General features: G+C 38.4%; 1 protein-coding gene across 4 annotated transcripts in view; it reads left to right on the plus strand.

The window, feature by feature from the left end:
• CACNA2D1 (calcium voltage-gated channel auxiliary subunit alpha2delta 1) overlaps positions 1-18,281 on the plus strand; it is a 613,296-nt gene that overhangs the window by 243,560 nt on the left and 351,455 nt on the right. For all 4 annotated transcript variants that reach the window (XM_050936798.1, XM_050936799.1, XM_050936801.1 and 1 more), the window contains exon 3: positions 3,577-3,636. In XM_050936798.1, coding sequence (XP_050792755.1) covers positions 3,577-3,636 — 60 coding nt within the window. The remainder of the gene's footprint in view (positions 1-3,576; positions 3,637-18,281) is intronic.

Below are 18,281 nucleotides of genomic sequence, written 5' to 3' on the forward strand. Positions count from 1 at the left end.
ACTTGAAACTCATGACTGCAAAGGTGGGCTGGGAAGTTCAAGAGAACTGGAGCTTATATGATTTTGTGTTATTAATTCTTCCACTCATGGAAATACTGTATGTGAGAATTGACTTTCTTATTGGCTTTGGGCACTTCCACTGTGAGCCCAGAAAACAAACAACTTGTTAAACAAGAGTCTCAGATTTCAAAGAGAGGTTCATGTCTGGTTGCTCCTTACTTTTTCTGAAATCCTTAGTATGGACAATGCAAACAGATAGTCCTCCATTGTAACCCATTTACCAATTTGGTTCATTTGGATTCCTCTTGTCTCTGTATAACCCAGAAGCAGTTCAGAGCTGTCCTTCAGGGGTATATTGAGGCATTTGTAAAGAGCCCAATACAAATAAATATCTGTGTTGTATAGTTTTGTGTGGCGAGGTCACACTATGTCCCACTTTGCTATATTGTTATGAAGCATGGCTTAACCAGCTATAACTCATCAGAGCACATCCTCTACAATTTGATGCAGAACTGGCTGTATCGAGTAAAGAAATGGGGATTTATAAATCCCCATCCCATTGCATTATGCCAGTGCATTATCACATTGAGGTATATGAGGTAATGAATTAATCTAATGAGTTGTATGGGGGCAAGCCATGCTTTGTCCCAGCATAATGAATCATGTTATAATGGAATTGTTTTTGTTTTGCAAATATGGAAGTTGGCCAGTTGGAAGGTAATTGTGGGTGGAAATGCTGATAAGACATCAGTAATTTCCTATTAGCTATGAATTGTTTGAATTGCCTAACACAGTAGAGTAGGCACAGCTCTTCTTTGGCAGTGGAACAGGCTATGCTCTGACACTGTTTATAGGATGACTGCAAATTAATAATAATAATGAGTTGAAATGAATGCAGTGCTTGTGAAATATGCCAGCCTGCCAGTCCAGGAGTTTGACTTCCTCTTTCTACAGTGCTGGTCCAACAATGACGGCACCAATTAAAGCGTCTTATTAGTCTCTCACCAACCACTGTGGTCAAACTCCTTTCTGAAGGCACCACCAGCAGGGTAGTAATCATTCAGGTCTTCACCTCTTTGCTGAGACTGCAAACAAAACCGACAATTTCCACGTGATAAAACTATTGTTGTTATCCGTCAACTGGAAATGAAACTGACACCACCAATTCATTTCACATAAGATTTAATCCAAAATCTATTGTTGTCAATGGGGATCTTTCCATTGACTTTAACTGTCTTTGGATCTGTCCCATAGTGACCAAGATGTCATCAGACGGTAATGAATTTTATTCACTATTGATGTGAACTAGATTCAAATAGAATACTAGGATCAGAGAGTTTTAGAATCCTGTTATCAATCACCTGAGCCATCTAGTCCACTTTCTTCCCTCTTCAAATCTCTAATAACATACCTGCTTTACCCTGTTTTGCCTGAATTGGATATTAAAATGAAGGGTTGGTCTTTGAATTACCTTTTCCTTGTTAGAAAAGTTTTTCTTGTGCAATAAACATTTGGAAATGCGTTTATTGATATCCTTGTGCACTTCCTTTGGTGTTTCACAGAAGCCCTACTCTCATTACAAAGCCTGAAGGTGAATTTAAAGAGAGGGAGCTAAAGCAGTTAGTAGTGGATGTTCTCCACAGACTGTGTGAGGACTTGCATGAGACATCTATATCTACATCTCTGTCTCACCCTCACCCCCCACCTCACCCCAAACACCCCCTACACAAAACAAATCAAAGCTACATTAAAAGAACACTATTAAGGCTGCAAAATCAAGTCCTCAAAATGTAGGAAATGCCAGAAGGTATGTCTGCATTCCAGTCAGGAAGCTTCCTCCTCCCGGCTTCCTGGACACCAGCATAGGGAGATTGAGAGCACAGGAAAGAAAACCTCCCTGCTTTTAGTTCTGGTGCCAGAATATAATGTCATTTTTTGAATATATGGCATGTTTTTACTCAATTGAGTATTAATTTTGTATTACCTCATCTCAGAGTATAGCTGAAAAAGGGAAATGTCTAAAGAGGGAAACCAGAAAAGGTTTGGGAATTACATATGAGGAGTGTTTTAAAATGAAAAATAAATAAAAAGGATTATAACTAAGAGGAATCAGAAGGGATAGATGTTCTCCCTTCACCATGACCCTTCTTGCATAATCAAATTGAAAGGCAACACATTTAAATAAATACATTAACTATGTATAAAGAGAGTGTATACTTTACCTAGAGAAATATCACTTAATAAGGAGAAGAAAGAAGTAAATAACTTAATGAGATAAAAAAGTATTATGTATTTACATGTATGAGAAAAAACAGTTGCAACTACAGTGTCTAGGTTAAAAAGTAACAAGGGATGTTAATCTTCATGCTACAGAGAATGATGTGCTCCAGTGGTCATGCTTTGATTACATTGACGGAGGTCATTATGTTTGCATAAATAGTTTATTATCCTAGCCTGTTGATGTATCAGGAACTGGTTACTGACAGAGGGAGGACAGCAAAGTAGATAGGGTCAGAGGCTTGCTCTAGTATTGGAACTCCTGTATTTCTAACTGATTTGATTAGGAATTCAGCTTTACCCTTTAGGTAAATGTATGTGAGTTGATAACCATAGAGGGATGGGGTTGATAAGAGCTTTACCATGAGTGTTGGATTTCTGAAATTTTGGGTGAAAGAATTCTTTCACTTAGAGGGGCAATTCAGATGCAAATTGCTTTACAGTGAACATGCAGTGTTATTATGGCTGTGTTGGTCCTAGGATATTAGAGACACAGGGTGGGAGAGATAATATCTTTTATTGGACCAACTTCTGCTGGTGAGAGAGACAAGCTTTACAGTGACTAGGCAGGAAAAGAGATGAAACACAATGTGGGGCCTATGGAGACAACTTAATCATGTCATGATATCTAATAGCTCAGAATATCTTGTGATATCTATGTCACCACAGTGATGGGTAACAAATAAATGCTTGTAATAGTAATTGGTATTAGGCAGATGAAAATAATTGGAAATCTCACTGAAAAAGCAGTTACTGTTCAAGTCTACAGGCTGAGCTAGCTGCCAAGAAGAGATGAGGTGGAAGATCATTAATATCCAGTACGACAATGCCTCTTTTCCAAAGCCCAGTGTCCTTCCCGCAGGCTGGAGAAACTGCATATTGTCTGTTTCTCACACACCACTGCAGGGTGAACAACCTGAGTAAAGCATTATTTCTTGGGCTTTATACAGGTGTCCTGATCTTCACCCTGTGGGCTCAGCTGGATGTGCAGCAGAGGGTCCAATATATTGTGTACGTCCCACTTGTAGACTGGCATCTTTAAAAGTCTTCACAATGATCTCATATTTGTTCATCAAGTTTAGTGTCCCCACAAAAAAAATAAATAAATAGGAAATTTAAGAAACTATACATTGAAATCGGCCTAACACCTGTTATATCTGTGTCATATTAATACCATTATGCTAGCTGTTATGAGAGTTAGAAAAATAGGTATTCCTATAATGACTATTGTTTACAAGATAATTATATTAAGACAGGTATTGAAAACATCAAAATAGATGTCCTTTTGTTTTTCTTTAGAACCTTGCAAAAGAAGCAGAGACATTTCAAGCAGCACATCAGTGGAGGGATGAGTTTGGGGTAAGTTTTTTCACTTTTCCCTCATCTACCTTTTCAAAAATTTCCCACTTTACAACTGTCACTCTATTCTTGCGAATTTCTTGTCAATACAGCTGTGTCAGCAGGGATCTGTTCCCCTGAAAACATGGATGTGGCCTGATTGAAAGAATCAGTGTTGTGCATGTGCTTCATTGCAATGAACAGTGAATACATCGGTTTCCGTAGGACAGTGGCGTGACTAAAGGTGCCAAGGGCAGGGCAGGCTGCAAAAAAGAAAGCAGATTCTCCCAAAACTGATGTTTAACATTGTAGTTAGACTCCCCGACCAGCCACAAAACTGTGGTTCTGATCCCCTGCACTGGTTATCAAGAAGCTAGAAAAAAAATCTCACAGCCCCTCTTTATTGCATTCCAGTCTCTGGCTCCCAATCAGCAAATAGGTCCAGTAAAGTGAGAAGTTACTTAAAACTCTATTCACTATACTAAATGTTCTTCTGATTCCCAAAGGACCAGCCACATTGCTAGATAAATATTAGTTTAGGTCTTACCCAAAATACCACACTGCCAGCCAATCCTTTGGTATTTAAATCTAAAGGTTTATTATAAAAGAAAAGAATAAGGAGAGTTGTTAAATGGTCAAAACAATCAGATACATATATGGACTCTGAAGTTTTATGTATCAGGTTCTTAGCAGCACTGGTGAGTTTGCTAGCTTGTAAAGTTCCTTTGGAACACATACAAAGAATGGATGGGTCTATCAGTCCTTTGTTCTCAGCTTCTGTTTGTAGAGAAGTTGCTTCAGAGGTGAGAAGCAGGACTGAAGACCAAATGGAGATGATGCAGTTGACTTTTTATATCCTCTGCCATGTGACTTGAACATCCTTTGTCCCAAACACAAACTCACTGCACATGGGCATGGTGTGGTATTGCCACCCTTACTTCTGTGCTGCTGCCTTCAGTGCTGGGTCCTCAGTCAGCAGCTGCTGCTCTCCGGCCACCCAGCTCTGAAGGCAGCTCAGAAGTAAGGGTGGCAATACTGCAACCCCCCTAAGTTAACCTTGCAATCCCCCCGCAACCCACTTTTGGATCAGGACCCCCAGTTTTATAAACGCTGGTCTCCACCATGAAATCTATATAGTATAGGGTAAAGGCACGCAAAAGACCAAATTTCACAGGAGGAGACCAGATTTCCTGGTCTGTGACGTGTTTTTCATGGCCATGAATTTGGTAGGGCCCTACTTATGCACACTGAGAGACAGAGAGTTAAAAACATGACTTAGGTCCTGGCCAAATTCAGATCCTGTAACTAGCTCAGAAGAGCCTGGATCACTAATGAGCAACAGTCTGCTGTTTTGACGGTCTCCGTGCACAAGAGTTTTAGATCATGCACTCTTTTACTGCTACGCTAGGCACTTGTGCCACCTGGCTAGCAGTGTCTCTGGGCTTTGTTTTTTTTCTTTTGCCTGTCACCTTCAGTGGGAAATATGCAGATTATCATACTCCCTTCAGGAAAGCTTCTGGTCTCATCATAATTCATTGCCAAGGAGAGATCTCAAAGTAATTTTTGAAATGTAATTTTATATTAATGCACGCAGCTCAGGCAGTGGCTGGAGTTATAGAGTTAAGGCAATGACAATCTGTGCATATCTCATAGGACGAAAGAGTCTGCAGTTGGATTTGTAATAAATTGGCTGCAAACCAAGCTTGTGCTTTACTGTTTTGAGTTAGGATGAGAACACGGTACAGAATATAATAACCTTGACATTAGGTTATGCAATTAAATTGAAAATAAACGTATTAAGCATCTTATAATTTAATTTGTTCCATTTTAGCCAGAAGTAATCTTTCTTCTCTTCTGGCCTACTTTTTAGAAAATGCCTGATCAAATTAGCTTGCACACAGATCTTTTTGATAAACTTATTTTTCACTGCAAGATTCATTCTCCTAATGACTGTTTTGGAAACAGAATCTGTACTGTAGAAGGCTTTCAATGGACTCTGCTTCTTACTGTATTTGTGGTTCCAGGGTGTCTTTTATGGGATTGTTTCTTTTCTAGGATTTTCTTCTGGGTTATTAAAGCCCCTTCAGCACCATGCACATGAATCACAAGAGAAACAAGGTTTTTTGGACACAGTCTGTTGCTTATTTTAATTAGCTCACGCTCAGCAATGGTCTTGACAGCCATATTGTAGCACAATGATAGCCTGTGGGGTTTTGGAGTGTAAAAGAAAAAAAAACAAAACAAGCAAAAGAAAATATATAACATGGGAGGCTTGCTCTTACAGAGTGACTATATGGGCTGATTTCAGTGGAAGAAACCGAGGGGAGTGAGGGTAAAAGACATAACATAAGTTCTGAGGTCTGTGTAGAGGTGTAAGAAGTGTGCCAGTAGAAAAAGTGTCAGCTCATCTGTTGTAACAACTTGTTCTGAATGTAAATATTTGTGCACAATTACATAACAAAAGTGTGTAAAATATACTAAGGTTGGAACAAGGAAGTGTTTAAAATATACTAAAGTTCCAAGATTTTCTGTCTGAGCTAGAGTTGTACTAGAACAGAGATCTAGTATCTTTGGATAATTAGGTGATGCTAAAATAATTGGTATGGGGCAAATCTCCAAAGATTCAGTTCAGAGAGGACTCTAAAAACCCAAAGTTTATCCAAACTCACCCAAAACTCTTTCTGGTTAATTCTGCTGATAATTTAATGTAGAGCTAGTAAAAATTCTCTGACTTTTTTGGGGCGGGGATAGTTTGGAAGAATGTAGATGAAATTCAGATTTGGATGAAAGCAAGGAGACTCTCTCTTGTGGAAAGAGGCCTCATTTTTTAATGATCTCTAGTTCCATGAGAGAAGACTTTCTTATAATATTTCTAGTTTCTAGCTTTATTTTCCAGCTGAAACTGAGAACAGCAGGCAAAAAGTAAATGAACTTAACTTTTTTTCAGTGCTCAAAAGCTCAGAAGTTGGAACATTTTAGTAGAATGTCAGATCACTATTTATTTTACTTAAACTGCTTCCTGTAAACTCCCTCTCCTTCCATCCCCAAAGTCAGGGGATGTATCAATAACAAACCTACCTGGCATCTGGAAAGTTATGATGGTGTCCAAACAAACAACACAAAAGTGACTATTTAGGGCTGCGCCAAGTATAAGAGCTAACCTACTTCAGAAAGGGAAGCTTCTGACAGAAGGGGGTTGCATGGTGGTATACACTGTGTTTGTCCCACTGTTTAAGAAGATGGAGACTATGGAGTAAGTAAAGGGAGATGTGGACTAGAGCTGGTAAAGAACTAACATTTTCTCAGTGTACTGTGTAAACAAAGGGGTAGGGTTCCGTTTTTCAACCCTGAGTTAGCAAGGTGGAGTCAGTAAAGAGCAATTTGAAGCAGAGGGTTATTTAGAGGGAACATTATTAAGTCACAATCCATTGCATACTGAATTCAGGGTGGGTCTTTTCACTAACATCAGTGGTCTTTGAATCAGGCCCTAAAGGACCAAACCTGCATTCTGTGTTCACGTAACTCATAGATTCACAGACTTCAAGGCCAGAAGGTTCCATCATGAGCATCTAGTCTGCCTCCTGCATATTGCAGGCCACAGAACCTCACCCATCCACTCCTGTAATAGACCTCTAGCCTCTGACTGAGTTATTGAAGTCCTCAAATCATGATTTAAAGACTTCAAGTTATAGAGAATCCACCATTTACACTAGTTTAAACCTGCAAGTGACCCATGCCCCATGATCCAGGGGAAGGCGAAACCCCTCTCCCCACCCCCAAAGGATCTTTGAATTTTCCTTGGGGTCAGATTGACATTCCCGACCTCAAATATGGCGTTCAGTTAGACTGTGAGCATGTGGGCAAGACCCACTTCCACAGAATTGATTGTGGGTTTTTGGTGTGCAAGGATGAGACAATACATACAGATTGCAAAGCATTTCAGGTTCAGTAATCTCCTGGAAGCTGTACTGAATCTATGTCAGCACTACACAATGTATTCTTGTGACATTCTCATCATTTTGGAATTTTCCTTAAATAAATACACTGTGTAGTTATTTATTATTTAATAAATGTATTTTATATAGCAACATAAACACAAATTGAAATCTGCAACGTTTTCTAGTGATTTTGTGAGGTGAAAATGATGAATTAAACATAATGCACTGAATATAAATTAATTGTGGCTATGTATTATGGGTGAACGTCACATATGTGGCAGAGGGCTGCCATTTTGAATTCAGTGGACTTCTTATGTCATTAAAGTTAAGAATGTGCATATGGACTGGGCCGTTTTATGGATCCAGTTGCCCACGATGCTCTGCATTACCAGCACAAGAGGGGCTGTGGTCACTGTTTCAACCCATGGCCTGGAATAGCAGATGGAGGTGCTGCGCGACAGGCCCAGCATCTTGTCCTTGAGGGTGGATTTCCCCACCCAGGATTCAACCTTCATAGAGCCTGAAGCCAGTGGATATTTCTATTGGCTTCAGTAGGCAATGGATCAGAACCATAGAACCCAAACACTCTGGGTTTATGTGGAGTGAATTTTACTCTTATGTAAGTAGAATTTTTATTAAGATGTAGGCACATTGCCCATAAACCTTTATTACACAGGAATGTTTAGAAATCCTAACTATAATAGAAACCGAATGATTTTTTTTTTACAGAATTTCTTTTAAGAATCCATTTTAACATGAATGCTTTAGAGTTTTAACTATTGTAAAGAGTCTAACTTCTTAATGTCTTGCATCAATAATTTAACATTGGGGTATTGGGAATAATTACTGAAAAGATGCCTTAACGTTTCAAAGGAATATTAGAGATCCTGGACATTTTCTGGAGTAAAGGAGGGCAGCTTTAATTAAATATTGGTTGGTAAAATATAGTTTTTCTGATTAAATGCAATGCCAATTAAAATATATCTGATTTGCAGTTACCTTTAAGGCCATAAAATACAATGTGCCTCTTATAAAAGTGTTAGGTCTCTAGAGACCTGTGTGAACACTATGAAGAAGAATCCAAAATACTGAACAGCAGGAGCATAACAAGAAAAAGAAAAAAGGCCCACTTAATTCACTGCCCTTCTCTATTTCCTTTACTCCTGGCAGCATGCAATTCCCTAGCTGAATAGAGAGCTGGAGAAACAAAAAATGTATTTATAAATTAGTTCGGATTAATGCAGCCATCAAATCAACCAAACTTCATCAGTTGCTACTTTGAATTTCTTGAGATTTTAAAGGCTGAAAGGAAGATATTTTTTGTTACTTGTGATAGTTGAATTATTCTTTTAGATTTCAGGGGCTTTTTAAAAAAGAAAGAATAGGGGACATGTTCTGTATTGAAATAATTGCTTGATTCCCCAAATGGATCTCTTACAATTACGTTTGGTATCACATTTGATTGCATTGCAATGGTTTGTTAGCTAAAGCAATTTTGTTTCCAGTTGGGTCCATAATATTAATTGTACTTACACATGTATAAACGTAAGGAATATCTCATTTGTATTTTAACAAGCAGAGTCTTTCTGCATGGCTTATTAGCATCCACTTATGTATAAGAAGAATGCAATGAAGACTTCTAGGAATTAATTATCATGTGAAAAGAGTCTCTTAAAAATTCCTTTCAGTGTGTTATCTTTTAAACAATGGTATTGTTCTGGACTCTTTAGGGACCATCTTAATTTCCTGTAGCTTAATAGTTGAGATATAATATTTGGTTTGATTTAAAAATAGGCCAGAGTTTGAGTATCAGTTGAGCTTAAGTTTGAGGCACAGAGAAAAGGTCACAAAAATGTTATTGTGGATCATGTATTTTCATACCTTTCTAGTTTTCTTGAAGAGAGAAGGTTGGCTTCATTAAGTTGCTCAGCAGAGAGGCAAAGGATAGAAATGATAACTGAGATTAATCTATTCTACTACCATGAGAGGTGATCCTTTTCGGTCAGGGTAGACGCATATTGGAGGGAGTAGTGGTGGGAGCTTGCTTTGCTTGACCTCTCCTATGGGTTAAAGACTTCAGTCTCCATGGCTGTCTGTTATCTTTCCTGAACACTGAGTCAGCACCAAAAAAGTTGTATCTTAAAAACACCAGCTGAAAAATCTTGCCAATTGTATTGTTAATTGCCTGACTTAAAAGAGGCAGACTACCAAACCTGATCTTTCAACTTCTGATATGGCAGAAAGAAATCAGACATCAGAGGCAGAGATGGGGTGCAGTTCTTCACTGATTTGTACCTCATGTAGCCATTTGTGTTTATACAAAGTGGTCCAGCTTCTCTGTTACTCAGTATCTTGCATAGTCAGTAGCACCAGTGCAAAAGTAGGTGGGAAAAGCTTCCATTCTGATTTGGCACCATTTCCTGTCCACTTTCACTGGTATAAATGTCTACACAAGCTGCAGGGGAACAGAGAACTAAGCCTAGTGACTGCAGGTGGAAAGTAGGTGGAGTTGAGAAATCTGATTAAAAACATAAATGGCTCAAGGCAATGGAGAATCAGTCCCACGCTGGTATGTATCAATCTTTTCTATGTCTTCACAACAGGGCCTGATCCAAAGCCTATTGGAATAAATGGGAGGACTTCCATTGATTTCAGTGGTTTTTGGATCAGGCCCTGTGCTTCTGAGATATGTGTGATTGAGATGATAACTCAGTGTGATTTATCTAAATTGACAGACACATGGTCATGGTCTTAGGGAGAAGAATTTGTTTTCCTCTGAAGGGCCCTGTGCTACCTTCACTTATGTGACACATCTTTGATTTGTGCATAATTTAAATGAGACATGCCATATATCTTGCTGCGATAATGTGAAAATGGAATTCTGCTGTCAGCTGCGTGTGCACTTTGTGGTCTTCCCACTCATGGAATTGTGCCTCATATAATGGAGATGGTGAGAAGAAATAAAAATGGAGCATAATATGCTGAAATGAGCAGTTGTGTAGATTGTTCTGATGTTTCTCTGATGCTTATCCAAATCATCCTAACCTTTCGGGTCTGTGCAAATGGACTCAAAGTGTTGCAGGAAAAAGATTTCCAGTACTGCCTGTTTTTAAATTGGGTAGAAAATATCTCAATTACAGTTTTTCTATCAGTATCTGGACTGAACTCAAGTTGTGATTCTTTTTGCTTAAGTTAACTGAAAGGTCTTCCAATTTAAAAAAAAAATCAGTTTTAATTCAGTTCCTAATGTATTTGAACCTTTTTCACCATCCTTTATGTAGGATAGAAGCAACTGGCAAGGAGACAGAGCTCTTAATTTAGAAGTTTTATGAAAATGTGACAGGATTGAAATTTGTCCTAGACAAATGTGCCATTAGAGATAAATACTAAGGGCTTGGTTCTCCTTACACTATTTTTTTCACTTAGAAATATGTGAATCCCTTTGGCCAGATTTTGAACTGTTGGATGGGTGTCATTCCAGAATAACTCTGCACTCCAGTGGAATTGCCCTTGACTAGTGTAAGTATGAAGAGAATAAAGCCTGGTTAAATCCTTGGGAAAGTAAATACTAGAATTCTAGACTAGATCGCTTATGGCCTTTTTTCTCTTTAATTTCTATCTTCCTGAGAATGGCAACTACTCCTTATGGTTTATCCTCCAGTTCTTTGTTCAGTGGTTCTCAGAAGTTCTTGTACTAGTGATTCAATGGGACTATGATAGCTGAGGATTTAGTCCTATAATTTTGAACTCCTTGCTCTTCAGGTATACTCTTGTAGACTTGCTACTACTGTAGGAAGCTCCTCTACAAACTCTGCATCACTTCAGGTGGGAAAAGAAGAGTTTGTGGACCCTAACAACACCTTTGAGAAGTGCTGAATCTGACATATCCCGTGTTCTAATATGGCTCTTTGTATTTTGGTGCCTCTTTACATGCTTAACTTCATTGCAGAAGTTTAACATTTTAATATGTCATTTTAAAAATTATATCCATGCAAAAGAGAAAATTCACTGGTAAGGATGGTGCCAGGAAAGCTTTTAGGGTGAGGAGATAAACAGTCAGTCAGTCATTTTATCTTTCAAACACCTCACTTTATCTGAAGAATTTAAAGTGTGAACAGACATCACGTATCATCTCTACATGTTGACCATGCAACTAATTAAAATTTGTGCTGTTTCTGATAGGGGTGGGAGGTGGCCGGGCTCAGTGTAATTTGAATCTTTTCATCTTTTAGACACCACTGGAGAAAACACATGTACATTATCACCTTCTTTGGATATGATTGTTTAATGTGCTTTCTGAACAAACATCTAATTAAAAGCAAAATGTTCTATTATACTCAATTTATTAGCACCCTGCAGGTTCTGTAGCTTAGTATAAAGAACCTACTGTACTGTTAAGAGATGCTTCTGGCAGGCTGCTGTCTTCTTAGTACCTATTTTTCCAAGAGTCTTAAATGACTTGGTAGCACCATTATAGGACTAATTATTTGTTTTTGTCCATACTTCATTCCAATGGCAGATTTAGTAGCTACTTTAGGTTTGTGATAAGTGATTCTTAAAGTGTAGTTTTACTGTCCTAAGTGACTCTAAAAATGGCATTGTGGGATTCCATTTGTATTGTTTCTCAATTTCCAAATCAAATGTTAGTTTAAAAAATAAATATTTTTTCCCATAAATGCAAGCCGTGCCAGCGTGACCCAGCTCAAAATGGATTTCTTTTTCTTCTTGTGCACCATCATCCCTAAAGAAGATCCTGCAGGTTAAATGAGACCACCAATTACATCTGTTCAACCCCATTATCTTCATTTGGAATTTAGTTAGCAAATCTGTTGGTGTGTGAGAAGGAAGAAAATTAAATTCACTCAGCTGCAGTGGTTTTGCACTGCTAATAGGAGAAAAGCAGTAAAAACATACTTTTGTCTTCACTAGAATAAACAGATATATCTCTGAATATACACAGAAGGAACCAGTCAGTTAAGTAACAAGGTGACATTTTGACATAGATACTTTTCAGAAAGGAAGCACACTTTAAAAGGTTTGGAGATTCAGTTCATTTTGAATAGCTTGGATATTTGAGAAGTATCCAAACTATGAATTACCTCCTGGATCTGCAAATTGGGTTGAAAAATCTTTAAAGGATATGATTTTTTTGTGAGAATTTCAATATTTTCTCTTAGTAAGCAAACAACAAGAAACCACCTCCCAAAAAAGAAAAACCCAGCAATCTCCTCTCCCATGTATTTTTTTTTCAGTTTGGCAAATCTGTTTCCAGAAGGCTGGAATCTGAATATGCCAAGGTGCCCAGAAGTGCAGAATAATTGAGGATGAAAGGGGAGGATATAAGAGGGAAATAACCAAATTTATTTGAAAAGGGAAATATATTTGCTTTGAGATTTTGAGGGAAGTAGAATAGATGAGGTTTTTTCCCCATTCAGACATTTGTTTTAAATCATAGAGTATCAGGGTTGGAAGGGATCTTAGGAGGTCATCTAGTCCAATCCCCTGCTCAAAGCAGGACCAATCCCCAGACAGATTTTTACCCTAGTTCCCTAAATGTCCCCCTCAAGGATTGAACTCTCAACACTGGGTTTAGCAGGCCAATGCTCAAACCACTGAGCTATCCCTCCCCCTAAAGGGCAAGTATTGGGCTCATCCGGGATTTGAACCTAGGACCTCTCGCACCTGAAGCAAGAATCATACCCCTAGCCATTTTCTCTCTCTAGATGTCAAGGCTGTGCAGGTCTAATGTTGGCTGCAGGGCCAGCTTCAGGCACCAGTGCAGGAAACAGGTGCTTGGGGCAGCCCGAGTCTTCAGTGGCAATTCGGCGGCGGGTCCCTCAGTCCCTCTCAGAGGGATGGACTGGCTGCCAAATTGCTGCCGAAGAATGAAGCGGCGTGGTAGGGCTGCCGCCAATCACGGCTTTTTTTTTTTCCTCCTCTTCACTGCCCTAGGGCGGCAAAAAAGCTGGTGCTGGCCCTGGTTGTCTGCTACTTAAAAGCTCCCATACTTGGTCCTGCCTCGGCACAGGGAGCTGGGATTTGATGACTTCTTGAGGTCTGTCCCAGCCTACATTCTAGAGGCTCACGTATTTCTTCATATGTCACAGACTTTTTGTGCGGCTTAAGACAAATATTTAATCTGTCTATGCCTCACTTTCCTCTTTGTAGAAAGAACAAAGAAGATTGTAATATTGATGGAATATGTATAATAGGGTAGTTGGGAGGTTTAATATTTTAATGTTTGAAGCCCTCAGTTGAGACACTATAATGCAATATATGGCAATAATCTGAAAATCTAATGACCCAAGAAACGAAAAATGGCATTTTTACCACAGTATGTATACATAATTAATGTCAAGAGTTGATGTTCCAAGGCTTCCAGCTCATACTACAGCTAAAGATGGCGAGTATTTGATGTCTCTCCAGTAATCTCAAATATACACAATCCAAAAGTTAACGATATACCCGCTCAGTCAGGCTTGACTTTAAAACGCACTTAAAACTATAAAGAGAAGATTTGTTGGATAGCCACTGTTAACAAAAACATTTTACATTGGAGGTTTGGTTTGTATCCTTCCATCCATTTTGTGCTGTGCCTCTGACTTTCATGACAGTTAAACAAGTGAGGTGAGATTGTAACTCTTTTCTGTGACTTTTGTGAAAGTGATATTGTACCATGAAGTAATGAGACACATTTCTCTGAGAGAAAGTGGGTGAGGTAATATCTTTTATTGGACCAACTTCTGTTCGAGAGAGAGAGAGAGAGAGAGAGAGAGAGAGAGACTTTTGAGCTACACAGAGCTCTTCTTCAGATCTGGGAAAGGTACTCGCAGTATCACAGCTAAATATAATATTGTATTTAGACCCACAGGTATAGATATGTACCATCTAGTTGAGGAACTACTCTAGCTGTGGTGTGTATGTGTAATAAATTCAAATTGTTACACATTTTCCATTTGAAGACATGTTCATAAATCATATTTAATTTTCAATGATAAATATGAAATTATTTTTTAAAAAATCTTTCATATGTTAACCAAAATGGACCCGCCTCACATTTACAACTCAAATACTCCAAATAATCAATCTAAATTGAGCTCATCCCTCTGCAGTCTTTAGGAGGCACACAGAGGCATGGTGCTCCTAAAACTGTCACAGAAGGACCTGAATCTGCATGTTTGCCTCCTGTTTTTCCAGGTATCTTCCACTGCACAAGGCTACAGACACCTCCTCTCAGAAGGGAGGATGCAGAGGTAACTCAAAGGAAGAACCTTGTTTGGGGTTTTATTGGAATTTTTCTCCTTTTCTTCTTTTTCATGCAGTTAGGGAACAGTTGGTCATTAGACACATAGGAAACCAATATTTAAATTACTGTAAATACTAATACTAATGAATAGATGACATTTTGCAAAATGACTGTCATTATTACTGGGATTTTATAATGAAGGTGACCTTCCTTCTAAGTGACGACTTCAATCTGAAAATGGTATTGGCACAAATATTACAAAATGTCATCTGAATGAAAAAGGAGAGTGCAACTGGAGTCAACCCAAGGCTGTCATGTACACAATGGACTGATTAAAAGCAATCAAAGGTGATCTGAGCTAACCAAATACAGGAGTCCATTCTATAATAAAGAGAAAAGAAATGACAGATCAAGCTGCTTGATGCCACATTTTTCTCTTATGCACTCTAATGTTTCTTTGGGTGGGGGGAGTTCTATTTTAAGGCACGTGCTTTGCTTTTAGGAAGACTTTCTTGTCTTCTATATGAGAAGTACCCATAGTACTTGGCATTCATGCAGGGCAGTACAAGGGAATATAGTGTTTGAGCAAGTCGGCCTTTACATAAAATGATAGGAGGGCACAGAACAACAATTCGTATGTGATAACGTTATTTGTTTAAACATTTAAAAAATGTGCATGTTATATGGTCAAAGAAGAGACAGAAGGAAAACTGACAATAGTTAGAAACAGCAAGACGAGAAAAAACACACAAAAAATAAATTGCTTGTCTACACAGAGAAACTTCCTAGTATAGTTATACTATTATATCTCCCTGCACAGACACACTTATTCCATAACGAGAGTGACCTTTTCTGATTTCATTTATACTACTTGAAAAACAACATATTCCAGATAGGGATTATAGTCTGATTCACCATTCATTGATATCAATGGCAGTTGGTGGACTCCAAATGAAATATAATAAATCTGAATGAGGATTTCCAATGGTGACCAAAACCATTACTACTTGGCACATATTGCTAAACAATTATGCACTGATTTCTGCACATAACACACTTGAAGTGGTCAATATGACAAAGTTTAAGTGTGCAACACAGTGTGTGACAGACCCAAGGTACACACAAATGTTCCTTCAGGAAACTTAAAATAGTGTAAGATGAATTTATTGTGGGTGAAAAATTATCTATAACTGTATTTTCATGGTTCTTTATTTCTGCTGTAAATAAGTTTCAACAATAGAAGTGAGCTGAGGCTACGATTGTGTGGAATTCTGACAGCTTTGGGACAAAAATTAGAGAGATTTCTTGAAATGAGTCACCTGAACAAAAAGAGGGACAATTAAAACCTAAAAATTACAGTAATTACCAAAAAGAGTTGCATGACCTGTCATAGTTGATTCCTGTTTGAAATATAGGGAAATGTAGTGGCATTGCTGTATAATAGCTGTTAGCAAATGTTGACTTTGGATAGTCAATACTGTATAAGGCAAATCATAGGTTTGATTCTTTCCAATCTTACCGAAGGAGAAACCAAGACACAGAAGTTAAGGGATTTGTCCAAAGCTACACAGAAATTGGCAAAGCCGAGATTGAGAAATAGGAATTCCTGCCTTTTGTTTCGATGCACAATCTTCTGTTAGACCAAGCTGCTCCCCAAACAAAAGTTAGCGTAAGTCTACACTTAGTGTGGTGTGTAGACTATAGACACTACATGCTCAGCTAGCATGGGTATAAATAGAAGTGTTGATCATGAGGCAAACAGAGTACAGCTACGCCAGTAACTTAGGATATATATCTAAGCCTCTTTGTTTCCAGCTCGAACCTATTTTAACCAAAAAAAATCCTGGGTTCTCCAAAATGTATTATTAGCAGACATGCCAAACCCACAAAAAACAAGCAAACAAACAACCCCACCCCACCCCCTGCCGCAGAAATAGGGCTTGTTTTTGGCTTAATTGAGTGGCTTTTGAGTTGTTTGTTGGCTAGTGTTTGGCTTGTAGCTTGTTGCTTTTTTTTTTTTTTAATTGTGGGGCAAGGGAGCGAAAGCAGGGGCAAGGTGGGAGGGGGAGAGTCAGGGGTGCACAGTGGGCCCACCATAGTCCCAGACTGCATGCCGGGGGTATCTACTTGCATAGAGTGTTGGGGTTTCCTAGGGATTGGCTTGTTTTGGCCTTGTTTTGAAATGGGATTAGCTTGATTTTTGGCTTATTATGAAAGTTGGGGTGCTTATTTACCACATGAAAGTTGGCAATTCTGATTGTGTTTTCCCCCTGATTTTTCCCCCTACTTTTTAATCATTCAAATGTATAAAAAAAACTCGTTATATCTGAAAAATACAATACATTGCATGAGATATATGTATTATATACATTAGTCTGTGTGTATATGCAAAGCTGCTTGTTGAAGTAACACTATGTATTAGTCTAGATGAAGATAACACAACAAACAAACAGGCACAAATGCAAACTCTGAAGTGCATGCACATCTGAATGAACCGATGAAACTTATGCCCACCAAGTAAACATTTCAGGCTGTTAACAGATAATGATTTAAGGATCTGACACTAAATTGGGAAGAAAATGAAAATCTATATCAGAATGTGTTTCAGAACACAAGGAAGTATTCAAAATTAACAAAAACAAAAAACAGGAGAAAAGGATGAAGTTGAGTTTATATGCCTCAAATGGCCCAATTATTAAATGTAAATATTTATAGGCAAATAGTTCTGTCTAAATAGTAAACTGGGTTTATCCAATAAAAAGTTTTATTTGGGAATTAAATATTTTTAAAACCCATTTAAAGGCATTGTGTTTTGAGTTCTGTTTTAGTTCTGCAGCAAGCCACACTGAATTCCATTAATCAAAGCATTAATCTACTGAATATTTCCCCCCTGTCCTTCTGTCCACCAAAATAAACCCCAGTATTTACCCATAACAATTAATAGCCTTTTTGACCAATTTCCACCTGTTTTTGTTGTTGTAATAAACACCGATAAAATTCCTGGGAAAAATAAAATAAAATAAAAACCAAAAATGAAGGGCCCTATATATACCCTATGCAGCTTAGGTACGTGCCCTATCCAAGCAGTGCTTCCCATGATAGCTGTATTATTCTGCTGCCTCTCCGCTGCCAGGATCTTTCCCCTCCATATTCCCCTGCCAGAGCCTTTTGCTGTGGACTGTTGCTTCCCACCACAGAGCGGACGCAACCTGCTTTTCACTGCAGTGTAGCTACACATACCCTCCGCACCACTGCAAGTGTAGACAAGATCACTACAACTCTTAAAGTCCTTAAACCAAGAGAATGAACTCTTAAACTTCATAGACTCTTTGTATCTCTACCTTGTGTTCAGGCATTCTGCCTTTTGCAATAAGCTTAGGTAAGTGGGTTATTTATTTCCAAGTTCAGTTTTTTGCAGCATATTTTATTAAAAAATACCATGTCATATCTCCACTGACTGAAATTACAAATTGGGTTAAAGT

Source organism: Gopherus flavomarginatus, chromosome 1 (assembly GCF_025201925.1).
Source record: "Gopherus flavomarginatus isolate rGopFla2 chromosome 1, rGopFla2.mat.asm, whole genome shotgun sequence".
NCBI classification, from domain to species: Eukaryota; Metazoa; Chordata; order Testudines; family Testudinidae; genus Gopherus; species Gopherus flavomarginatus.